Source organism: Wyeomyia smithii, chromosome 2 (genome assembly GCF_029784165.1).
Source record: "Wyeomyia smithii strain HCP4-BCI-WySm-NY-G18 chromosome 2, ASM2978416v1, whole genome shotgun sequence".
Taxonomy (NCBI): domain Eukaryota; kingdom Metazoa; phylum Arthropoda; class Insecta; order Diptera; family Culicidae; genus Wyeomyia; species Wyeomyia smithii.
Window position 1 is genome coordinate 61,565,187 of NC_073695.1, and position 27,006 is coordinate 61,592,192.

The 27,006-nt window shown below is 37.6% G+C and overlaps 2 protein-coding genes across 2 annotated transcripts in view; both read left to right on the forward strand.

The window, feature by feature from the left end:
• LOC129725539 (four and a half LIM domains protein 2) overlaps nt 1-27,006 on the forward strand; it is a 356,638-nt gene that overhangs the window by 88,370 nt on the left and 241,262 nt on the right. The window lies entirely within an intron of this gene.
• LOC129725543 (uncharacterized) lies at nt 3,816-4,843 on the forward strand. The gene has a single exon (XM_055681519.1). The coding sequence runs from the start codon at nt 3,895-3,897 to the stop codon at nt 4,687-4,689; it is 795 nt and encodes a 264-aa protein (XP_055537494.1). The 5' UTR covers nt 3,816-3,894; the 3' UTR covers nt 4,690-4,843.

A 27,006-nucleotide genomic window follows, 5' to 3' on the forward strand; every position in this document is an offset into this window, starting at 1 on the left:
ATGGATCTTACTTTCAAAATAATATGGAAGCCCTTACAAAGGTTTATTAATTGGCAAACTTAAGAAGATATTTTAAACAAAATTATTAACAAATTCCAGCAACAAATCGAAGCAAATCACAATTACATTTTTGCTTTTTGCTTGACATTTTTTTTTCATTTACCTACAACTACATTCGCTGTATTACGAAGACTACTAATATACATACGTTTATTATGGTAAAGCTTTGAATTATAATATATCATCTAACAATTTTGGAATTTAAAAAGAGATTCTAATATATCTTAGTAAATAAATAAAAAATTCACAAGCTTTCGCAGGCTCTTACTCTTCTATAAATGTGTATATGTGGAATTTACTCTTTCGATACTATCCGGTCACGATTATTTAGTGAATATCAAAAATAAAATTAAATAAATATCCGTTGCAAAAATTTACAGTTCTTGTTGAATAGTTTATGGTAATTATATTTATGAGATAAGCTCTCAATCACCATCAACAGCAGCATTGCAGTTTTTTCTAGATTGCACACGAATAGAAATGTACTAACAATAGTAGGAGGGTGGTATTCAAGACACGACCGCATGACGTTGACTACCGTATTCTTATATTCCATTAAAACAAATAGTAGAGAGAAATGCAACGCTTCTTTTACAAAACTTCAAGGCACCAAAAGGTGCCAGTTGCCGATTATTCTCGTTTACTGGTTATTCTGTCCAGAATTCCAGCCATTTTAGTTTTTTGCAGTAGCCACCAGCATTACGGGTGAAACCAGCACGAGATGACCGGTACTATTTTGTTTTTCCTCCCTTCAGCTGCTAACACCTAGCGTCCGTATGTAACTGGTACGGTTTAGTAATGAAACTGATGGGGTGAAATGTTCGAACGGTACGTTTTATACCAAGGCTATGTCAGATAATTAGAAAGAATGAGGAGCTAAGTAGATGATGGAATGGTAAGGAAAATTTTTTCTTGAAGGCTGCGCCGGCCGCTGTCGTAATATTAACACCAGCACAAACATGCATTTTTGCAAGGTTTTCTCCGCTAGCAGCAGCATTTTGTAAAACAGAAAATTCAATTAACCGCTTCTATTATAAAACTTCGAGGCACCAAAAGGTGCCAGTTGCCGATTATTCTCTTTTACTGGTTAGTCCGTCCAGAATTCCAGTTATTTTAGTATTTCGCAGTAGCCATGTATTACTTACAGCCACCAGCATTACGGGTGAAACCGGCACGAGATGACCGGTACTCTTTTGTCTTTCCTCCTTTCAGCTGCTAACACCTAGCGTCCGCATGTCACTGCACAGTGGTTTAAAAGTCGATTTTGACGCGCTAAATAGATAACTCCACGTACGTTGGATATACAACGTCTAGAGCTCTATAGCAATATTTTAGAGAAAAACTTCCTTCTACAAAGTTGTTACATATGATAAAGCGCTTATTGAAAAATTATCAAAAATTAGGGTGGCCAAAATTTTCTATGTAATCAAGTATCTAACTTTTTTATCTTTCTATATAGAAGACAAACTTGTTCTACAATGTTATAGCTCCATTAATTTTAAGTAACTTTGTCAAAAAAAGTTTTTCTCTATCTTTGAAAACAACCGATTTATATTGAAAAAAAAAACACATTTTGCGCTCTAACTTTTTTATTTCATGTTACAGCTCTAAAAGTCGTTTAAAGACACTTTTAAGGAGAAACTCAGTGCTCTCTCTACAGCACATGGTGTGATTAGGGAACCTGTACATTAGAGAAATGACAAGACACACACCGTTAAGGCAACTGTCAACATCAAAACGGATAACGGCAATGCAAAATTATACAGATCGCCCGTTTTGGTGTTGACAGCTGCCTTAACGGTGAGTGTCTCGGCGTCTCTCTGGTGTATAGGCTGACTAAGGCTGACTAGTTGTGATGCACATTGAATGTAAGCTCACAGTTGTTAAGAGGGGACAAAACCGTTGAGATGAACAAAACGGAGCCTGGCCTACTGTTTAACTTTGCTCTGAAAGGTGTCATTAGGAGAGCGGCTATTAACACGAGTGGCACGATATTCCAGAAGTCGGTTCAATTGTTTGGCTTCGCCGATGATATCGACATTGTTTCTCACACCTTTGTGAAGATGGGGGATACGTACATCGGATTAAAGGCTGGAGCACAAGAAGAACGAAGACCGAAACCTGAAAATTTTCGCTTTGAAAATGATTTAACGTGAACTTTTTGCCTAGATTTTCACGCAGTTTAGTTAGAATTGTACAATGCGCTTGCGCAATGCTTCTTGTTTGGATGTCATTTTGAACAGAACTGAGCATAAACATTCAAAACACATTACAGGCTCCCTAATTGTGTAGGGAACCTGTATATTAGAGAAATGACAAGACACTCACCGTTAAGGCAACTTTCAACATCAGAACGGATAACGGCAATGCAAAATTATACAGATCGCCCGTTTTGATGTTGACAGCTGCCTTAACGGTGAGTGTCTCGGCGTCTCTCTGGTGTATAGGCTGACTATTTATTGTGGAGTAAGAGAACCACAAACATATTCCAAAATTTTCGTTGTCATCTGTTAACTATTGTCGTAAACAGTGATGGCATGAACTCGTGCAAAGTTGAACTGAGTAACACTTTTTCAGATTTGAATCCAACCTGAATCTGCTTCCTCTCGATAGTTTGATTTTTTTTGCACCGCACACTCTGATCGATTGAGTTTAAATGCGTGCAATGAATGCAGTGCACGATGTATCCAACGATGCAGGTGATGATGTGACGCGATGAGTTTTGTTTTAGATAGAATTTATGCATTCAAAGGACAATGCAACAAACTGTTGCAGCAGACGCGGCGCGAATTTCATCGCAATTTGATTTTTATGCAATTGTGGTTATGCAGGATTCAAACTCAATTCTAACTCAAGTGTAATGCACTGTTAGTAGGGTTTACGTGCAAACCGATATAAATGTGCAAGCAAGTTTTAAAACTCACTTAGATACGAGTGCAAAGTCACACTGCCTACTCTGGTCGTAAAGAAGTATTTTAACAAGTTGAAAATTTTATCGTCTTTCTATAATTTTCATATTCCTGGCAGTATAATACGAAAACTTGCAGAGATGAATGTTTTTCACTCATGACCTACGTCATCATTGTCAATACTATCAAAAAGTATTGTTTCATTGCCTTTCGACATTTTTATTCATGTTTATAGATTACGCTCAATTATATCAGGTGTCGTTTCTTTTGGCAGAATTTCAATCAATTTATTTTGAAAATGTAAGACACCGCAAGCTGACTTACTAATTTTTATTAAACATTTTTCCTCAATTTTTTGTTCAAGGAGTAAATGTAGTAATGAAGTTTTTCTTAAATTTTTCCAATTCACTGTATGTGAGCTGTACACAAAAAACGCTATCTGTATTAAATAAACGGTTTACCACTTAACAGATATTGTAGTATTACCTCAAATACATTTATATTTTTTTGTATTACCTGACAACAGCTTGCATGGTCTAGTGGGAGGCCTGTGGTAGTGACTAAGCTATGTGCTTCACTTCAATCATTAAAACACATATTACTTGCATCTTTGATGTATGTTGAAAACCATTCTTAAAATTGTGCATAATATAAAGCTTTAAAAAATGGTTTCCAAAACGTTTCATTGCATTCCATAAGCTTTACAATCGATAGTCATAAGACCGATAATACATTGCCAGATTAACGTTCTGGAGCAGACCATGCCCGACACCGCAATGAAAGACCAAAGCACTCGTCCATCGGGGGATTCACTGCGCGCTGGGCAAAATGTTTATTGTGTTGTGGCTGCACAAGGCGAAACGTTCAATCAGTTCGCTTATCTGCTTTTACGTGGCGCACGTTTGCGAGTGTTGAAATACTGAAAATGGCTGCCGGTATCATCTCCCGATTGGAGCCGTTCGATTGTCGCAATGGTGATTTCGATTATTATTTGGAGCAGTTTGACCACTTTCTAATGCTGAATTCCATCGAAGATGCGGCCAAAAAAGTGCCACTGTTCATTACAAGTATTGGCCAGGATGCCTACCGCATCCTGAAGGAAAGCTGTGAACCAATGGATCCAAAAGAGAAATCGTTCGAAGAACTCAAGGCGGCTCTGCAGCAGTACTTTGCTCGTCGCCAGTTTTATAACCGCAATCAACGTCCAAATGAACAACTGGGGGCATTCATCAATGATGTGAAGAGGCTCTCACTTAAGTGCAGCTTTGGTCCGTTTTCGAAGGAAGCCCTGCGTGATCGTATCGCTTGTGGGAAATTATCGGAAGATAAGACTGATAAGCCCGCACCATCACCGCCAGCTCCGGTCCCAGTACAACCGAAAGCGGCACCAGCCCCGGCACCCGAAACAGCGGTCGCGAAACCAAAACAGCCAAAGAAACCTAAGGCTCCGCAAATAACAGGCCAGGAAGTAGTTGTGCCGGCGACCGAAGGACAAAAGCAAATGCGGCCACCAAAAGCCGGCGAACATCGGTGCAAAATTTGCGGACATGCACACAAGGAAGCCGATTGTGCCCACAAAGATGCTTCCTGTTTTTTGTGCCGGAAGAAGGGCCACATAGCATCCGTCTGTCGAGAGAAACATCAGAAGAAGAACCAACCGTCGCAGCCGGTTCAGGTGCATGTCCATGTGCAGCAGACAAGTGCAATGAAAAATGAGTGACTCCCCAGCAGTGGATTAGGTATAGGAAACGTCAAAAAAAAAATGAATGAATTTAATCTGTAGCGTTTATTTTAATGTGTTGGTCTGGACGCTTATCACCGTTCATCGATCAATGTTTCCGTGATAGTGGTCAATAAAGGTGACTTTCCATATATATCGTACAGTCTTCAGAACCTACTCGTGTATATCCAGATTGATCGAACATTACACCCATCGCAAATTTCAAAGTTCCAACACATCGCTGGATGTGTTAATTGCTGTTAAAAAAAGGTTTATTTAATTTAACATACGGTAATTTGACCGTACGATTCATGAGTTATTGGCATCACGGACTATAATTACATACTGTGTCAAATTGTGTTCGTATTTTTGGCTCAAGCTGCGTTTCGTATTGACCGAGTTTTCAGGAATTGATAAATATTATGGGTATTCATGTCGAGCTCGTAAACAAACACCCAGCCGTAAAAATACTCACCTCCATTGACGAGTAATGGAAGATACACAGTTTACGGCTGGGTATTCGTATACGAGCTCGATGTGAAGACCCCTATTAATTGCCAACCGGAAAAAGCTCAGGAAAACGTCCGCGATCCGAATACCTACAAAATTTATAATACCGTACCGATCTCACTGTCAGGTATTTTAAAATTGCTTACTAGTAGGTACTTAGGTCATTGAGCACTTCGATTTTGGCTGCACACTCTGGAATTCTATCAATCGCCAAAATATTTGCTCGAAGAGGATCTAGCAACCGAAGACAGTTCCAGGTTGACAATATCGCGGTGTAAGGAAGCAGTAGTACTGTTTCATTTTATTGGTTGCGTAGAAAAAGTTGCCCTCGAGGCACCCATTATTTTTCAGCTTTGTCCGTGTCGCTGGTTTCGAATCTTAATGTTTCAAGATTGACATAGAACGCTGCTATTTTTCATTACTTTCGCGGCATTTCGCGGGTTTTTGTAAATTTCGCGGCCGACGCAGGATTTCGCGAAATTCGCGGCTTCCGCGAAATCGCGATTTACCACTGTCCCTAGTGATCGCAAATGGAACGAAAAAAATGGTACAACTCAGTTAAACATCCGATGAAAAAATACTACAAGGTATACAGCCCTAGGTTTGTATGAAATGGTGACGTGGGATTAAACACTGTAATTAGGGGATTTTTTGTTACAAAATATACAGAGTCTGCAGACAGAATCAATGTGTTTGCTCAGCGAAAGTACGTAGGTATTTTTATTTTCAATCTCCCCTGGAAATAAATTTTTGAAATATCTTCAACAACACTCGAAAGAATATCGTTTATATCTGACGATATTATGCCTGTAGTATTTTTTGTGCAAACAACATGTATTTGACAAGGCACAAGCATATCATTCTTGTTGAAAAAACTCCAAGAATTTCTCATAATGCGTCAAAGTCAGAATTAACTCTATATCCTCAAAAACCAAATCCAATAATATTTACGTTATCATAATGAATGGTTTTGTCTTATTCAACTCTGATTAAACAAATCTATAATATGGATCTTACTTTCAAAATAATATGGAAGCCCTTACAAAGGTTTATTAATTGGCAAACTTAAGAAGATATTTTAAACAAAATTATTAACAAATTCCAGCAACAAATCGAAGCAAATCACAATTACATTTTTGCTTTTTGCTTGACATTTTTTTTTCATTTACCTACAACTACATTCGCTGTATTACGAAGACTACTAATATACATACGTTTATTATGGTAAAGCTTTGAATTATAATATATCATCTAACAATTTTGGAATTTAAAAAGAGATTCTAATATATCTTAGTAAATAAATAAAAAATTCACAAGCTTTCGCAGGCTCTTACTCTTCTATAAATGTGTATATGTGGAATTTACTCTTTCGATACTATCCGGTCACGATTATTTAGTGAATATCAAAAATAAAATTAAATAAATATCCGTTGCAAAAATTTACAGTTCTTGTTGAATAGTTTATGGTAATTATATTTATGAGATAAGCTCTCAATCACCATCAACAGCAGCATTGCAGTTTTTTCTAGATTGCACACGAATAGAAATGTACTAACAATAGTAGGAGGGTGGTATTCAAGACACGACCGCATGACGTTGACTACCGTATTCTTATATTCCATTAAAACAAATAGTAGAGAGAAATGCAACGCTTCTTTTACAAAACTTCAAGGCACCAAAAGGTGCCAGTTGCCGATTATTCTCGTTTACTGGTTATTCTGTCCAGAATTCCAGCCATTTTAGTTTTTTGCAGTAGCCACCAGCATTACGGGTGAAACCAGCACGAGATGACCGGTACTATTTTGTTTTTCCTCCCTTCAGCTGCTAACACCTAGCGTCCGTATGTAACTGGTACGGTTTAGTAATGAAACTGATGGGGTGAAATGTTCGAACGGTACGTTTTATACCAAGGCTATGTCAGATAATTAGAAAGAATGAGGAGCTAAGTAGATGATGGAATGGTAAGGAAAATTTTTTCTTGAAGGCTGCGCCGGCCGCTGTCGTAATATTAACACCAGCACAAACATGCATTTTTGCAAGGTTTTCTCCGCTAGCAGCAGCATTTTGTAAAACAGAAAATTCAATTAACCGCTTCTATTATAAAACTTCGAGGCACCAAAAGGTGCCAGTTGCCGATTATTCTCTTTTACTGGTTAGTCCGTCCAGAATTCCAGTTATTTTAGTATTTCGCAGTAGCCATGTATTACTTACAGCCACCAGCATTACGGGTGAAACCGGCACGAGATGACCGGTACTCTTTTGTCTTTCCTCCTTTCAGCTGCTAACACCTAGCGTCCGCATGTCACTGCACAGTGGTTTAAAAGTCGATTTTGACGCGCTAAATAGATAACTCCACGTACGTTGGATATACAATTATGACGTCTTCAGCAAAAATGGTGGGTAAGACCTCCTGCATCTTTTGGTGTTATGAGATTTGTGATTAATCTCCCCAAAAGTGAGATGAAAAATTCATTTTTTTGCTCCATCGAGATACAGAGTTGGTGTCTTCGGTAAAGTTATAGGTATAACCAATACGACCAACTTTGCCGAAGACAAAAAATTCGTATCTGCTACTCAAATTGACTCAGAGAGTTTTCATTGAAATAGACATGTCAAAACACATTTTTCAATGAAACATATTTTTTTCTATTTTCTAGGTCTTCACTATGTTCTACAAAGTTGTTAGTAGCATCAATATACACAACTGTCTGGAAGGTACTATATTCGTATTGTTTGAAAAACTATGAGTTATGGGCTATTTTTTATTTTTTTTCGCCATATTTCAAATCACTGTATCTGTCTTAGGGGCAGATAGATGCAGATTCGGTAGTAAGCATATGAAAGTATAACAATAGAACTTTCAAACGGTGGTTCCGCTAGTCCACGACTTTCTGCTGATGAGTTGTGCTCGTAACAAAAAACCTCGTTTTTACCCTCTTTAATGATTTAACCAGGTAAAATACTAATATTGTAAACCAAGATACCACGTAACATGTTCGTATCTATGGTGACCATCCTACCAAGCGTGGTTCAAGTATTTCAGAACATGTAAATTGCATATGCTTGTTTTTGGTTCACATTGAAGGTTCTTAATCAAAAACAATGAAAGTGATATTATAACACTAAGTTGATAACTGTAGAACAAGCGAAGTTACCATTAACCTCTAACACAGTGGTTCCAAACCGGGGGTCCACGGCCGGCAAGGGAGTCGCGAGGCTCATCTAGGGGGCTGCGAAATTGTTGGTAAATTTGATAGGCATTCAAATTTTCTTTCTAGGTGTCTTGGGGAAAGCGGATTTTCAATTATTCTGCCTATTAGAACTAAGACGTGAAACAAATTAGACTTGCAGGACAATGCCGCAGGCCGCAATGCTCTCTGTGCTCGCCCCCCAAAGGCGGTCGCGGAGCTCTTTGTGTTTAGTAACAGGGCCCGCGGACCCAAAAAGATTGGGAACCACTTCTCTGACATATTCTGAGCCTCTTCGGAAACACATATTTACTGTTGTGCAACTGAGCATCTGCTGGTATGTTTGTACCCGCGATATAATCTACCAACAAGCGCCCACAATGTATTAATGAATGGGTTGGCCGTAATCATCCATTTCAATGTTTCACTCCGCCAGCTTTTAGAAGAGGCTCAGGAAGTAACGAACAAGAATTAGGAAAGGTACATGAATTTACCTTACGAAAGTGTAAAGCTATTGGATAAACTGGCTGCTTGCTTCATCAGACCCCGTTATAACGTCCATTCGCGGATGGCCAAAAATCACGAGAAACTATTACTTGATGATGTTATGATGCTGCTATTTCGAATGTGTCGAAACCGACAACTGCATGGTGGTCGACAATAATAATTAATAGTTACTACTGAATGCAATAGTATTAAAAAAAAAAATACCACCAAACAAAATTCAACAAGAGGCAACACTTATATTGTAATTGATGATAGTGGTTTTATATTTGCTATTATCCTGCTTGCAATTTCCGTTCTTTGCTTGTTCTACAGATATCAACCTAGTATTATGTTCATTGTTTTTAATTAAGAACCTTCGAGGTGAACCAAAAACAAGCATATGCAATTTACATGTTCTGAAATACTTGAACCACGCTTGGAAGGATGGTCACCATATATACGAACTTATTACGTGGTATCTTGGTTTACAATATTAGTATTTTACCTGATTAAATCATTAAAGAGGGTAAAAACGAGTTTTTTTGTTATGAACACAACTCATCAGTAGAAAGTCGTGGACTAGCGAAACCACCAGCGATTGAAAGTTCTATTGTTATACTTTCATATGCTTACTACCGAATCTGCATCTATCTGCCCCTAAGAAAGATACAGTGATTTGAAATATGGCGAAAAAAAATAAAAAATAGCCCATAACTCATAGTTTTTCAAACAATACGAATATAGTACCTTCCAGACAGTTGTGTACATTTATGCTACTAACAACTTTTCTAGAACATAGCGAAGGCCTCTAGAAAATAGAAAAAAATATGTTTCATTGAAAAATGTGTTTTGACATGTCTATTTTCAATAAAATCTCTCTAAGTCAATTTGAGTAGCAGATACGAATTTTTTGTCTTCGGCAAAGTTGGTCGTATTGGTTATACCTATAACTTTACCGAATTGAACACGTTGACCAAACAGCAGAACAAGCTGACGAAATTGATTGATGATAATACAGAGGTGATTCATCGACTTGTGACCCAACTCGAACAACCAAGCACAATTCCAGAAACTCTAGAGGGTATCGACAAGTCACTTATACAAATAAACCAAGCGCTAACGTCAAACATCAAAGCCAACAGTGTGGCTGGTGTTATGCCTACACTTAAAAATCACCTGACGCAGCTCGTTAACATTGCTTTTTCGGAATCCAAGAACGAACTCCGGAACGAACTTCGGAACGAATTAACGGAATCGCTGACCAGCATAAATAACGAACTTTCTCGGTTAGGACAGCTGTTTGTAGAAACAGTAACCAGCTGTTCAATACAAACCAATCCGTTAGAGATAAACATTGTAGATGAACTTAAAACTCTGTCATCCTGCATCGAAGAACTAAGATCTTAGTCAGCGAGTGTTGCCGCTCCCCCAATAGCTTCACCTGTTTCACTTCCAAGTTTGGCAACAGAACTTAATTTGGATAATGCCAATAATTCAGGTTGGCGGTTTCTAGGTTCAAAAAAAGTTTGGAAAGCGGATTGGACAGATTATGATGAACGTAAAAGGCGTCGTTTGGTACAGTTGAAGAATGCAGATGCAGCCAGAAGAAGGAGGAATCGACGACAACAGGCTTACAACAACAATACTAACAACAACAACCGCAATGGTAACAATTACAACAACCGCAACAATAACAACCATCTGAACAACAATGACAATTACAATCGCAACAATAACATCTACAACCACCGCAGCAATAACAACCACCAGAACCGCAACATTAACAACTACAATCACAACAATAACATCTACAACAACCGCAGCAACAACAACCACCAGAACCGCAACAATAATAACTTCAATCGCAATAATAACATCTACAACAACCGCAACATTAACAACTCCAACAACAACAATAACAGCATCAATAATAACAACAATCAAATCTCGAATCGTTACCTCAATCTTAACAGGAATCTTAACAACAGCTACTACAACCAACTACCACCAGACCGTGTGCTTCTTGCTGCAGCGAAGGCCCCCACCTAATCTCCAGCATATCTCTTTTCAACGAGGCGAAATACTTAATCCGTACCCAGCGAATAATGAGTCACAATCATCTTTCATGCCTACCGTTTCAACGAGCCCGCTCAACTTAACGACTCCCGCGACCTCTTCAGCTGTATCGTTTCCTTACTTTGGCTGGCAGCCACAACTATAACAATAACAATAATTTTAGATCAGCAAGTTTCCCGTGTGATGGATGTTATTGTAAGCATTCGTGTTCTCAAAATCAGTGACGCTCAGAGAAAGAAAAAACAACGCCAGTAGTCAATGAAGTTTTGATTTATGCTCAGAATTTCAACAGGATGCGCAGTGCACTCAAAATTAATCACATTAATAACAGAATAAGTGGATGTTCATACTCAATCATCTTAGCAACGGAAACGAACAGGAACGAAGATATTAAAAGCGAAGAAGTTTTCAACAGTTCCTGTGTTCAGGAGCGATCGTGATTTATCACTATCTGATAAGAAATCAGGTGGAGGAGTGCTTGTAGCTGTTGGGGTTCAGCATGATTCTGAGCAAATCATAACCCAGAAACATGCCGAATTTGAAGATGTCTGGGTTAAAGTTCTGTTGAAGGGTGAAATCCATATTTTCGTATCTGTTTACTTTCCACCCCACTTTGCCAAAAAGCAATCATATGAAAAATTTTTAAGGACGGTAGAATTAGTGAATGATGAGTCCCACACTAACTCAAAAATTCATATATATGGAGATTTCAATCAAAATGATGCTGATTTTATTGTAAATGATAATGAATCGCTTTTACTTCCTGTAGTAGGAGAAAACGAAACTCTGCAATTTATTTTTGACGGTTTTAGTCAACTTGGATTAAATCAGGTAAACTCAATCCGGAATGAGCAAAACTGTTTTTTAGACTTTTTATTCACCAATTGCACGGAAGATTTTAGTGTTGACAAAGCAGAATATCCCCTATGGAAAAATGAAAAATTTCATACTGCAATTGAGTACTCGCTAATGATTGATACCGAGAGATCACGACCCTCTGATCATGAGCCTGAATATAAATATGACTTCACTAAAGCAAACTTTGAACTAATCAATCGTAAATTAACTGACATCGACTGGCAATCACTTCTAAAAAATGAAATAGATATGAACAAAGCGGTTGATAATTTTTTATCATCACTGTATAATAACATTACATCAGAACCAAAACAGTTTTTTAAATTTGCAAACGATAAAATGAAGTCTAATAACGTCCCATCTCGCATGCAATATGAAGACTTTGCCAGTACTGACTCAAAGCAAATCTGCAACAAGTTTGCGAGTTTTTTTCAAACCGTTTATAAAAATAGCGACGAAGTCAGGGACTTTGAGTATTCCTCGCACTTGCATGAACAAATAAATAACGTATCTATTAAGCAAATAACTGTTCAAGAAATCCTCGCAACACTAAAAGAACTGGACGCTTCAAAAGGTCCAGGTCCAGATGGAATTCCACCCTCACTCATGAAAAATCTTGCTCCTGCCTTCGTAAAACCCTTGTTTTGGCTTTTCAACTTATCCCTTACGTCCGGACAGTTACCATCAGTCTGGAAAAAATCTTTTCTTATACCGATTTTCAAGTCAGGTAAGAGATCTGACATCAAAAATTATCGTGGCATTGCAATAATATCATGTATTCCTAAACTTTTTGAAGCTATCGTAAACCAAAAAATATTTAATCAGGTAAAGAATCGCATAACGTGTAATCAACATGGTTTTTACAAAGGGAGGTCTACGGCTACCAACTTACTTGAATTTGTTGACTTCTCTCTTGCGTCTATGGACAGAGGCAACTTCGTGGAAACTCTATACACGGATTTTAGTAAAGCTTTTGACAGAGTAGATATTTCCATGCTTATGTTCAAATTAAAAAAAACTGGGATTTGAGTCAGGCCTACTTAAATGGATTGAATCTTATTTGACGAACAGGACACAAACGGTTAGGTTTAAGGGACACCTTTCTGTACCAGTAAAAGTGACATCTGGAGTTCCACAAGGCTCCCATTTAGGCCCTTTGCTCTTCATTTTATTTGTTAATGACGTTACCCTTGTGTTGAATCGTCTCAAAGTATTGATATATGCCGATGACATGAAACTGTACATGGAAATAAAACACAAATCAGACATCCAACAATTCCAACAAGAGGTTGACATTTTCTACATTTGGTGTAAAAAAAGTCTTCTTGATCTCAACGTAAAAAAATGTAATATTATATCCTACACAAGGAAAAGAAATCCTGAACATGCCAGTTGCACTCTTGCACATCAAGTTGTAGAAAGGTGTTATCAAATTAGAGATTTAGGAGTAATTATGGATTCTAAGTTAACATTCATTGATCACTACAATACGATCATCAATAGAGCCAGCAGTATGCTAAGTTTTATAAAAAGGTTCAGTTATCATTTCGTAGACCCGTACACTATAAAAACTCTCTTTGTTACATATGTTAGATCTATCTTAGAATACTGTAGTGTTGTTTGGTCGCCTTATCAAGACGTCCATTCCAATAGAATCGAATCCGTACAAAAACAGTTTTTGTTATATGCACTAAGAAAACTAGGTTGGAATTCATTTCCTCTGCCTTGTTATGAATCGCGTTGCATGCTTATTAATATAAAAACGCTTGAAAAAAGAAGAGAAATTGCTTCGGTAACTCTTGTCAACGATTTAGTTTCACAACGCATAAGTTCGGAAAATCTGCTTGGAAAACTCAACTTTTATGCTCCTACACGCTCATTAAGAACGCGAAAAATTTTCGTATTAAATTCTTATAGAACAGAATATGCCATGGCCGGGCCAGTTAATAGTATGATGAGTCTTTACAATAAATATTGTGAAGTTATTGATTTAACGATGTCACGAAATGCTCTTAGAAAAATATTGAACACTAGAATTACATAACTATATTTGTGATGTTAGCAATAGTTTTTAAGATGTAGTCTACTATGATTGACGAAATAAATAAATAAATAGACACCAACTCTGTATCTCGATGGAGCAAAAAAATAAATTTTTCATCTCACTTTTGGGGAGATTAATCACAAATCTCATAGCACCAAAAGATGCAGGAGGTCTTACCCACCATTTTTGCTGAAGACGTCATAATTGTATATCCAACGTACGTGGAGTTATCAATTTAGCGCGTCAAACTCGACTTTTAAACCACTGTGCACTGGTGCGGTTTTGGAATCAAAATGATGGGGCACCGGCCGCTGTCGTAAAATTAACACCAACAAAAAGATGCATATTTGCAAGGTTTTATCCGCCAGCAGCAGCATTTTGTAGAACAGAAAATTCAATTAGCCGCTTCTATTACACAATTTCGAGGCACCAAAAGGGGCCAGTTGCCGAATTTATCCTTGTTTTTGGTTAGTCCGTCCAGAATTCTTTCAAGATAGCGTCCGTATGTAACCGGTACGGTTTAGTAATGAAACTGATGGCGTGAAATGTTCGAACGATACGTTTTATACCAAGGCTTCGTAAGATAATTAGAAAGAAGGAGGGGCTACAACCATTTCAATGCACACGCGAGCACAAAAATTATTTTAAAGGTGATTTACAAAAACTCACCAGAAATCGTTCGAAATTTTTTATAATCGGCGATTTTAACGCTAAACATCGATCATGGAATAATTCTCAAAGTAATTCCAATGGCAAAATTTTATTCAATGATTGTTCTTCAGGATACTATTCTATTTTGTCTCCGAATAGTCCTACATGCTTTTCTTCTGTAAAAAACCCTTCAACAATTGATTTGGTGCTAACAGATCAAAGTCATGTATGTAGTGATTTGATCACACATGCTGACTTTGATTCTGACCATCTTCCAATAACTTTTTCTTTATCACATGAATCAGTTTTAAACCCTATGAGCTCTGTTTGTAATTATAACAAGGCTAATTGGGAAAGATACAAAACTCATATTGAGAGAAATTTCAATAATGAGCTTGATTTGCAAAACGAACTAAATATTGATTCCGCTTTAGAAGCATTAAAATGTGCAATTGTTGATGCCAGGAATTATTCTGTTCCAAAGGCTCAAGTGAAATTTGATTCACCAATAATTGACGAAAATCTTCAACTTCTAATTCGCTTGAAAAATGTCCGCAGACGTCAATATCAACGTTCTCGTGACCCTGTTTTTAAAACTATTTATAAAGATTTACAGAAAGAGATTAAACACAGATTTACTCTTCTGGAAATCAAAATTTTGAGACTAAAATTGAAAAATTGAAACCATATTCAAAACCTTTTTGGAAGCAGTCGAAGATTCTTAAGAAACCTTCAAAGCCTATTCCAGTTTTGAAAGATGGTGAACGTTTTCTTGTATCCAATAAACAAAAGGCTCAAAGACTTGCTCAGCAGTTTGAGAGTGTTCATAACTTAAATTTGAATTTTGTGAGTCCGACTGAAAATGAAGTCACACGTCAATTTGATTTAATTTCTTCCCAGAATTTTTGACCTGCAGAAATAATTGAAACTAACTTGAATGAGATTAAATCAATTATTAAAAAATTCAAAAATATGAAAGCACCCGGTGACGATGAAATCTTTAATATGCTAATCAAACATCTCCCTGAGAGCACAATGGAATTTTTAGTGAAAATTTTCAATTGCTGCTTCAAAATTGCATATTTTCCCAAATTATGGAAAAATGCAAAAATTTCTCCAATTTTAAAACCGGATAAGAACCCAGCTGAAGTTTCAAGTTATCGACCAATCAGTTTGCTTTCTTCAAAAATTAAACTGTTTGAGAGAATTATTCTTAACAGAATGATGTCACACATTAACGAAAATTCAATTTTTGCAGATGAACAGTTTGGATTTCGCCATGGGCATTTCACTACTCATCAATTGCTCAGAGTTACTATATGATATGAGCTAACAAATCTGAAGGTTATACCACTGGAGCTGCTCTTTTAGACATAGAAAAAGCATTCGACAGTGTTTGGCATAAAGGTTCGATTGCGAAATTGCAAACTTTTAATTTTCCAATTTTCCTAATCAAAATTTTAAAAAATTATCTTACTGATCGAACTCTGCAGGTTGTCTATCAGAATTCAAAATCTGATAGATTTCCTGTGTGCCTCAAGGTTCAGTCTTGGGTCCAGTCCTGTACAATATATTCACTTCAGATCTTCCTGATTTACCTCCAGGATGCACAAAGTCATTGTTCTGCGATGACACAAGCATTTCCGTAAAAGGAAAAAGTCTTCGTGTCATATGCAGTCGATTGCAGAAAAGTTTAGATATTTTTTCTTCCTACTTGCAAAAGTGGAAAATCTCTCCCAATGCTTCTAAAACTCAAATGATAATTTTTCCGCATAAGCCTAGGGCTTCTTTCCTCAAGCCAAACAATAATCACGTTGTCAAGATGAATGGGGTTATTTTACGTTGGTCTGACAAGGTTAAGTACTTGGGACTAATTTATGATAAAAAACTCATTTTCAAAGAGCACATCGAGAGTATACAAGCCAAGTGCATCAAATATACGAGATGTTTATATCCTCTCATTAACAGGAATTCTAAACTTTGTTTAAAGAACAAACTTTTGATTTACAAACAAATTTTTAGACCAGCAATGCTTTATGCTGTACCGATCTGGTCAAGTTGCTGTTCAACAAGGAAGAAAACGCTCCAAAGGATTCAGAATAAAATTCTAAAAATGATTTTGAAGCGACCTCCTTGGTTTGGTACACTCGAATTACATAGACTTACTGGTGTTGAACCATTAGAAACTATGTCAAATAAAATTATTAACAATTTTCGACAAAAATCGTTGCAATCCTCAATTGCTACGATAAGCTCTCTTTATAACCAATAAGTTAGCAATTAAGTTAGTTGTAAGTTTTCTTCCCCTTTTCTGACAAGTAGGTTTAAATCCCTACGAATGATAAGTCCTAATTGCGAAAGCAAACAAATCCTAACAATTAAAATTACAAAATTCTAACAGTGTTGAGAAGTCACCATTTGTGATTGGATACACATACTCATTATTTACTAATATTTATCATAAATACTTAAGCTACTAACAAATTCTCTTCCTAAAAAAAAAAAAGGAAGGGCTACATAGATGATGAAATGGTAGAGACAAATGTTTCTTGAAAGCTGCGCCGGCCGCTGTCGTACTATTAACACCAACACAATCATGCATTGTTGCAAGGTTTTTCCCGCTAGCAGCAGCATTTGGTAAAACAGAAAATTCAATTAGCCGCTTCTGTACCAAAATTTCGAGGCACCAAAAGGTGCCAGTTGCCGATTATATTGTTGTTTTCTGGTTAGTCCGTCCAGAATTCCAGCCATTTAAGTGTTTTGCAGTAGCCATTTACTACTAAAAGCCACCAGCATTACGGGTGAAACTGGCACGAGATGACCGGTACTCTTTTGTCTTTCCTCCTTTCAGCTGCTATCACCTAGCGTCCGCATGTCACTGGTGCGGTTTTGGAATCAAAATGATGGGGCGCCGGCCCCTGTCGTAAAATTAACACCAACAAAAAGATGCATATTTGCAAGGTTTTTTTCCGCTAGCAGTAGCATAAACATCGGAAACAGAAAGTGACAACAACAATAACAACAAAGTCAGATCGATTGTATCCGTTAGTGTCGACTGTGCTTGGGAAGAGAGGTAGTGATTGGCTGCGCGGTATGATTTAGACAATCGATATTGATTACCAATTTTTCAATAGTGTATCTCAAAAAATAGTTTGGTTTTGTTACATAAATTTAACCGTAAAAGAATTTCTGATCGATTGATGCCAAAACCTCGAAAACCTGATTATAGATGACTGCAAAATAAGCGCTCAAAACCTGACCACTTTTCCCTGGTTTTCCCTGGTTGAATTACTAGATTTTCAAATTCAGGGGCCTAACTGCGATATAGACGTTAGTCAACGTCAAAAGTGTACCACCGCAATACAAATAGTACCGCTGCAGTATGAATAGAAGTGTTCTGCTGAAATGTACGAATAGAAGAGTACCGCTGCAATCATAGACGACGAGAGACCTGCGGTTCTTTACTCCACTGGTACTGTTACTTTTACCGGCATGTTTTCTTTCAAGACATCAGTTTTTATTAGGTTTTGAAAGCAGGTTTAGAAACTGTACAAGAATGGGGACTGTTTCATACTTTTCGGAAAACTTTTACCTTCGAGACATCATTTTAGTCTAAGCTCATGGAAGCAAAAATAAATTGACCTATTCAAGAGCGGGGGCCTTCCCCAAAGTATCGACGAACCCGTGGTTCAAGGGGTTGGATGTAGGTCGGGATTTCATTTGCGTGATGTCCCGGCTTATGTCCAATCACTATAGATTTGACGCGCTCCTCCGTCGTGTTGGGCTCGGGGAAAGTGGTATCTGTGCCTGTGGTGAAGGTTATCACGACATAGAGCATGTGGTTTGGTCATGCCCTGTACACCGTGACGCCAGGTCTAAATTAATAGCTTCCCTGCAGGCCGAGGGTAGACAGCCGGCTGTTCCTGTTCGTGATGTCTTGGCGAGCCGTGACCTATCCTACATGTCCCTTATATACGTTTTCCTGAAATCCATCCACGCCCCAGTCTAGTCCCGTTCCCCTCCGTCTACACCCAACAAAACGACAAGAACACGTTTGAACCTTAAGCACAAAACCAGCAACCAGACCCCGCACAATAGAACCAGGACCCAAGGACTACGAGCCTCTGTCCCAACTCACGACATCGTGGCTCAGCAGAACGAATCCATACATGCCATTCGACGATTATCAGACGACCATTGAACAACAAAACACTGATTGGAAATCCCATGCTAGTTTTAAGTTAGACTTAATTTCAGCTCGTAGTCGGCAGCGAGGATAAAAAATTTGCTTTAGTTTTTAAGTCATCAGATATAATTGGCGCCGTTAAACATTAAATTGTATTTGTGCCGTGTCAAATAAATGTTATGTGAAGAAAAAAAAAAGAGCGGGGGCCTAGTGTGGTTGGTAACGTCTCCGCCAACCACGCTCGACGCCTGGTTTCGAATCCCACCGCCGACATAGGTGTCGATTGTTGTGAGGTGGCGTGATCCACTCACAACCAACCCAACTGGTCTAGATTCAATCCTAGCCGACACCGGGAGATTTTCTGAGGCGAAAAATCTCTGGGATCACGCCTTCCATCGCATGAGGAAGTAAAGCCGTTGGTGCCGGTCCGTTAATAAACGGGTCGTGAGTTAGGGTCCTGGGTGTGGAGTCGCCTCCCTGGGCGTCGTTGATTGGTCACAACAGTGGCGGAACTAGACCGACGGAAAATAAGCGAGAATAAAAAAAAAAAATAATTGACCTATTGGGACGGGGAGACTCTGTCAATTTTTATATCGATATCGATACAGAGAATAACACGGGGAACGGATGGTGTCCATTCACGTCGTCTGTGCTAGGAATGCTCGCATGTAATTGGTTCATTGTTCACGTTTCCCTGTAACTTTTTATCAATTTTCACCGTTGAGCAGTGAAATAATAATGATAACTAGCGTGTTATAAAATTGTTACTCATTCTATCTATCCAACAACATATTGGTTGCGAGCCGTGACCTATCCTACATGTCCCTTATATACGTTTTCCTGAAATCCATCCACGCCCCAGTCTAGTCCCGTTCCCCTCCGTCTACACCCAACAAAACGACAAGAACACGTTTGAACCTTAAGCACAAAACCAGCAACCAGACCCCGCACAATAGAACCAGGACCCAAGGACTACGAGCCTCTGTCCCAACTCACGACATCGTGGCTCAGCAGAACGAATCCATACATGCCATTCGACGATTATCAGACGACCATTGAACAACAAAACACTGATTGGAAATCCCATGCTAGTTTTAAGTTAGACTTAATTTCAGCTCGTAGTCGGCAGCGAGGATAAAAAATTTGCTTTTGTTTTTAAGTCATCAGAATATAATTGGCGCCGTTAAACATTAAATTGTATTTGTGCCGTGTCAAATAAATGTTATGTGAAGAAAAAAAAAAAAAAACATATTGGTTATTGTTATCTGTCATGTGGTTATGCTGTTATTAACGTTTGAAATCTGACGCAACATTTGCCAGTTTCATTTCTGACTTGTGTTAAGTTTTCCACCCTACACTATGATACTTCTACCACCGGGCTTTATGGTTGGTTGTAGATGCCGATCCTGGAGGCCCGCGTATCTCTACTGCTACACCAGGAGTCACCTTAAAACCGCACTTCCAGGACTCCAGCAGCGGAATGTTGACATAGTCTCTCGGAAACTAAGGTCGTTCCTTTCTTTAATCGCCCGAATGATAGTTCGTGAGTTTACCTTTACTTCGCGGATGATAAGCGTGTCCATTCTTGCATCGGTCTTACATTTCGATCCTCTTCTTGGTTGATCGGCCACGCTGTCGAGCGTCTGATGCTTTTGAATCAGTAGCTGGACTGCACCACGGCTTACCCTATACTTATGAGCAATGTTTCGTTGAACTCCTTACACGCTGGAAGTCATACACAATCAAATTTCGGATCTGTGATGAGATTTACTTCTCACCTATTTTTCGGGAGCTTTCTCAGGGTCGAAAACATGACACTACGCAATAAAAGATAACTGAACAGCTACGAAAATTATGTTTGTGTCAGATGAAACCAACCTGTCAAAACGTGTATGGATTGGTCTACTAAGCATGCTTGGTTTTGCTCTTTTGCTCTTTGAATGCATATTAGGCTGTATTTTGTCAACGAGGCAGAGTTCGAACAAGTCATATATGAAGCACTTGTAGAGATACTCTATCTCTACAATTTGTCCAAACATTGTATTGTTGAAATTGCCATATGTGCAGCGTAAAAGTCAGGCCAACCTTGTAGAACCGAAAAAGCTGCTCTTTTGGTACCTACGAAAATAAAACAACTCTGGCTATGGAACGATAGCTATTTAAACATTACAATGTTCAGACGAATTGTAAAAATAGAGTGTCTCTACAAGTGCTTCATATATGATTTGTTCGAATTTTGCCTTTTTGACAAAATATAGCCTAATGAGCATACAAAGAGCAAAAGAGGGAAACCAAGCATGCTACCAAGTACCTACTTTTACGTAATATCGTCTGAAATACCGAAAAGATTAAAAAAGCATTCATAAATTGGCACCAACGTTGGATTTCCAACGGAGATAGATTTTTGTTGCGCCCATCAGTGCATATGAATGAAATTAACCACAAAGATGAAGAAAAATGACGGAAACAATAAAATCTTAGTGTCTGTTTGATGCATGTTTCAGAGAAAAGGACATTCGGGCTGTAAAAAATTTGTTCTTATTGACTGTCGACAGTCTAATACATATGGTTACAAAAATCTACTCAAGTAGAATTTCCCAAGAATGTCTATTAAACACTGTTTTAGGAGCTATTCGTTTCTGGTTAAATGGGAAACTATACCATTTTTATCGTTTTTTAAAACAAAAGAGCTCAAATCAATCACTTTCAACAGGCGGATAAATTAGGACCAGGATAGCTGTAAAATTCTTCTAGAAATAAAGAACATAATAACCAATGAAGCTAAGAATCGCTGAATCACTACCAAGGGAAGGAAATAACCCCAAATTTAGATCAGAATCAAAAGGAAATCCGAAACTGATTAATCAATTGTCATAAACGCTTTTAAGATCATACAAAATCAACGAGAAAAACGATCCCAAATTAAGCAACATGGCTTCATGCCGAACCGCTCAGTTTGTGCTAACTCACTGGAGTTTATTTCAATGTGCATTTCACATATCGAACAAAGTTACAAAACACAAAATGATGTCATCTACAACGCTTTTGTTGAATGGTTAAGTCCATGAATATGGAACATAAATATGGAAGGATACTGCGTGTGAAGTTTCATTCTTGTGCTCCGTCTCCGTCCGCTAGTTCCGCAAGGTAGCAATATGGGAGCTTTACTTTTCACGCTGTTGCTCAATGATACAATGCCACGGTTAAAAGTTAGCTGCAAGTTGCCCAGATAACCAGAAATCGTATAAAAATGGCAATACAAAATTGTATAAACATCTAGTTTTAATTAAAATTGTATAAAGTTCATGTTATAACCAGTTCAAGTTATTTTTTATCATATATGGGTCTAACAATTCGGGATATATGACTGCATATTGTTCCTCGTGTAAATGCACAGAAAAATCAGGTTTCATCGCAGTAGAGTTGACTACAGTCACAGAACAGATATGCAACTTCGAACAAAACTCTGCAGCAATTCGGTGCTCAAGCTTTCGCATTCATTTTTTGCTGTTCCATCCTACATTGATTTTACAGTGCACGTTCGAACAGTTCGCTCCAATAGTTTTAACATGCACCAAAAAATTATTTTTCTTTGCTTCAATGACCAAGCAAAAAGGTGATCTTGAATAGTTGAGTCTATCGAAATCAAGTTAAGACAGGACCGCATTCAAGAGATCTTTAAAGCGGAAATTCAGTAACAATTCACAATCAACGTCAATAGAACAAATTAAACTGAAAATCTTTCAACCATTCAAACATTTTTTAACAAATTTTCTTGGATTGTACAATTCGCGACCGTTGAAACTATTTTAACCTGTTACTTGATTTACTTGAATATCTTCGTTGGACTTGGAAACCGAATTTCTCGACCAACGACATTCTCGTACCGTTTTACCTCTGTTATACTAAACAAAGGTTATAAAATCGGTCGAAAAACGCAAAATAGATCCATGATCCGAAGGGCCGAACCGTATATACCATTCGACTCAGCTCGACGAACTGAGCAATGTCTGTTCGTGTGTATGTGTGTGTGTATGTGTGTGTGTGTATGTGTGTGTGTGTATGTTGTCTGTATGTATGTGCCGCAAAATACTAACGCACCTTTCTTACAGAACGCAATATCCGATTTTAATGATCTTATACGCAAACGAAAGCTACTGTGCTCCCCCAGAATGCTACCGAGTGGATTTTTGATTAGTAGCTTAGATTTTGAAATAATGATCAAAGAGTATTTTTTATATGAGACATTTAACTTTTAAGGCAAAATTAATGGCACGGAGAGCCATGTGTTGTATACCAATTTACTCAGATCGACGAATTGAACAATTTATGTATGTTTGTGTATGTGTGCCTGTACGTAAGTATGTGTAAATATGTTGTTTATATGTGTAGTATATTAAAATCGACATAAAAAAAATAATAAAAACCTAAATTAATCCACCTAGCGGTCAGACCCAGCCTTTCTCATTCAAACTTATTATTTGTAAAAATAGATTTACATGAACGCTTCAATCCAATAAATGTATATTCACTTTTAAGGTTCTAAAAAATTGATGTTGTAATCTATACATATTAAAATGCAGTCCGGTCTGTCTGTCTGTCTGATCCATATAGGCTCGAAAACTACCGAACCGATCGACGTGAAAATTTGTATGTAGAGGTTTTTGGTGCCGATAAAGGTTCCTATGATAGTTTGAGACCCCTCCTTCTTTTGGGAGGAAGGGGTCCCATACAAATGAAACATAAATTTCTGCACAACTCAAGAACAAACCAAGCAAGTGAAACCGAATTTGGCATGTGGATGTTTTAAGGGGTAACAAATATGTCCATAATAGTTGGACGCCCCTCCCTTCTCTGGAAGGAAGGGGTTCCATAAAAATGAAACACAAATTTCTGCACATCGTGAGAACTAATCAACTAAATGGAACCAAATTTGGCAGGTAAATGTTTTTAGTGGTGAAAAATATGTCCATAATGTTTTGACACCCCTTCTTTTGGAAGGGAGGGGTGGCATACAAATGAAACACATATTTCTGCATATCTCGAGAACTAACCAACTGAATGGAACCAAATTTGACAGGTGAATATATTTGGAGGTAACAAATATGTCCATAATGGTTCGACACCCCTCCTTTTACTGGAAGCACATGTTTCTGTACAAATTTCTGCACATCTTGCGAACTAACCAACTATATGGAACCATATTTGGTAGTTGAATATTTTTAGTGGTAACAAATATGTTCCATAATCGACCTCAGGCAACATTTTGGATTGTGAGAAGGCAACATCCGGTTTCTGGAAAACAGCCACAAATGGCCAATTCCACCCAATACAATAATATCCGGATCTAGAATGATACACAGAAGCTCAAATCGACCACAGATACCATTTTGAATTCTAAGATGGCGACTTCCGGTTTCTGAAAAACAGCTGAAAATGACCAAATACCTCCCAATATGAGTATCTCCGGAGCCAGAATGTTGCAAGAAGCTAAAAATTGACTTCAGACACCATTATGAATTGTAGGATGGCAACTTCTGGTTTCTGGAAAACAGCCAAAAATGGCCGATTTCCGCCTTACATGAGTATCTCCGGAACTAGAATGATACACAGCAGCTGAAATCGACCGCAGACCCCATTTTGTATTCCAGGTTGGCGACTTCCGGTTGCTGGGAAACAGCCGAAAATGAACGAATAACACCCAACATGGGTGTTTCTTCAACCAGAATGACGCTCAGAGGCCAAAAATTAACTTAAATACCATTTTGAAATCCAAGACAGCGACTTCCGGTTTGTGAAAAACACCCTAAATTAATCAATCAGGCACCATTTTTAATTACTTAATGGCAACTTCTAGGAAACAGTCGAAAATGACCGAATAATACTCAATATGGATATTTCCGTAATCGAGATGATGCATTGAAACCAAACATTGACCATGGACACCGTTTTGAATTTAAACACGACCACTTTTAGTTTCTGGAAAACAATCAAAATAACCAAAATAACTAAATAAAATGTGGATATTTCCGGTGTCAGATTGATGCCAGAAAATCTGCTGAGAATGACCGAATACCACCAAATATGAATATATTCAGAATTAAGGCGATGTACAGAAGCCAAAAGTCGAGGATGTTGTCATTTCGATAAAACCAATCATTTCAAACGGTTTGTTATTTGACTTTGATCATATCCTATGACCGATTCGTCGTGCATTTGCAGCTTTTAAGCACATCGCAAGAAATCAATGAATTTGGAACGTTCAAATAGAACGATACCACATTTAAATTATGTTGAGGCCACATATATTGATCAAAGCAGGTATAGTTTTCAATAGTCTTAGAATTTCTTTTCTTTCCATAACTGTTGAGCCACGTATCAAATTGTTATAAAGTTTGTTATTTGTAAGTTTGAGAGATGACTCGTTCGTATGACACTAGTTATGTACAAATAAGTCATGTAATCTTTGAGATAAAAAACTTTCGTTGTTTTATAACCAATTTAACACAAAACGGTTGCTTAAATTCAATTATAATCAAAAGAAATGGGAACGTATAGGGCAGCCAAAATTTGAAACCACATGTTCAATCATAATTCATCAGTTAACCCTCAACTAGCCCGCTCATCTGAGAATAATATTGATCAAATCGGTTGTGTAGTTTCTGAGATAATGAAGTTTCGTGAAGTCTCAAAGGAAACCAACAATCATCGACAACTTTTCATAATCTTTACACTCTTCGTAGTGCGTCTTAACTGGTGTAAATACATTACCCTTTAGCTTTTTCTTAAAAATTTGAACCAGATTTTAGAAGAAGCTGCAAGGCTTACTTAGCTCCTTATCTTCCAAAGCTTCCGTGCTCACTTCTTATAAAATATATACTAAATTGTAGGTTGAACCTAGATTTGCGAAGAGTAAGAAACATTTACAGCTTTCGGGAGTCAAGAATTGTAGTAAAATCTGATCCCACAGTGTGCAAATGTAAAACAATTAGCGATGCAGATATTTTGAAAAGCTTTACCAAAGATGTATGGACCTATTTACGTACGAATGTGTCAGCGCCACCCGTTGAGAAAAACACAAATAAATCGCTGTTTGCAATGCTACGTTTTGAACAGCTGGAAAATTTTTCAGTTGAACACTTATTTATGTTTTAAATTTGTGACCAGGAATCTAAAGTAGCTGATAAACGTAATCGGCAAAATAAGGAAAAAGGGTTGAAGCAGCTCTACATGGTTCTACACGTTTACTAGTGTGCGCAGGTGAAAAGTCACTTATCTCTATGAATGATACAATATGCTCATGTAAGATATAAATATTGCTTTCTAATTTAAGACTAAATTCAAACAGAGTATCCATGTTATTCCACTTCTCGTTATCGCAGCAAAATTCAAAAAGTCTTTATTCCGGATTTTTTCATACAGCCTAGGCCTTCGAAAAGAATAATGTTCTCGCCTACACTCTGAAAATCCAAAATTCTCAAAGATCGTGGAGAGCCTTCATTTTCAGATAATGCATTTGAGATAGAATTAAATTGACAACTTTCATCAATAGTTATATTGTTTTCCTGTATAATTCTGAACTATATTTCGAGAGCAGGTTTGTAGAAGCTTGCTTCAATTCGTAAAAAAAACTTGATGCTGATTCATAAATCTAGGTCATGCGATTTCTGAAAATAAAGCGAATAAGTAGAACCGCATTAAACTAACATACATGCTTGCTATTCTAGTGTGAAATCAGCATCTATTATTGTTTCCCCACGTTCGATTATCTCAAAAACTAGCCAGCATTTAAAAATTGGTTTGTGATTGAAAAAATAAGACTCATGTACTCCAGTGAAAACATTCATATTATTTGCGAAAACCACGTCAAGCTTTGATTCAATGATCGTCTTTGGTTAACGTTCTGAAAACTATCTTTGAAATTCATTTCATTTATTATTGAAATTGGACTTACGGTGGTATACGGTTTGCAATTGACTGGCCTAATATGTAGAAAGTAATAGTTAGTATAACAAAGGTTTCTGCACCACTAGGTGGATTAATTTAGGTTTTTTTATACCTAACAATGCAAGTGATGCATACCAGACGCGCTCTACTGATTACGATATTAGGTACAATGTAGAAAAATGATTGTCGTTAGTCAAGATATTCAGTTTTCAACTTGGACAGCAATGAAATTCATTAAAAATATATCTACATAAAAACCGTTGCACGTATGTGGGGGTACTGTACGATTATCACGAAAAGGCACCCTCGCTAAACCAGTACCGGGGAGAACAAAGGATTCTCTCGGCGAAAAGTGGCGGGAGCACATACAG

What these genes read in the sequence shown, in the direction of transcription:
- LOC129725543 (XM_055681519.1), top strand. Translation starts at nt 3,895, where the DNA reads ATGGCTGCCGGTATCATCTCCCGATTGGAGCCGTTCGATTGTCGCAAT.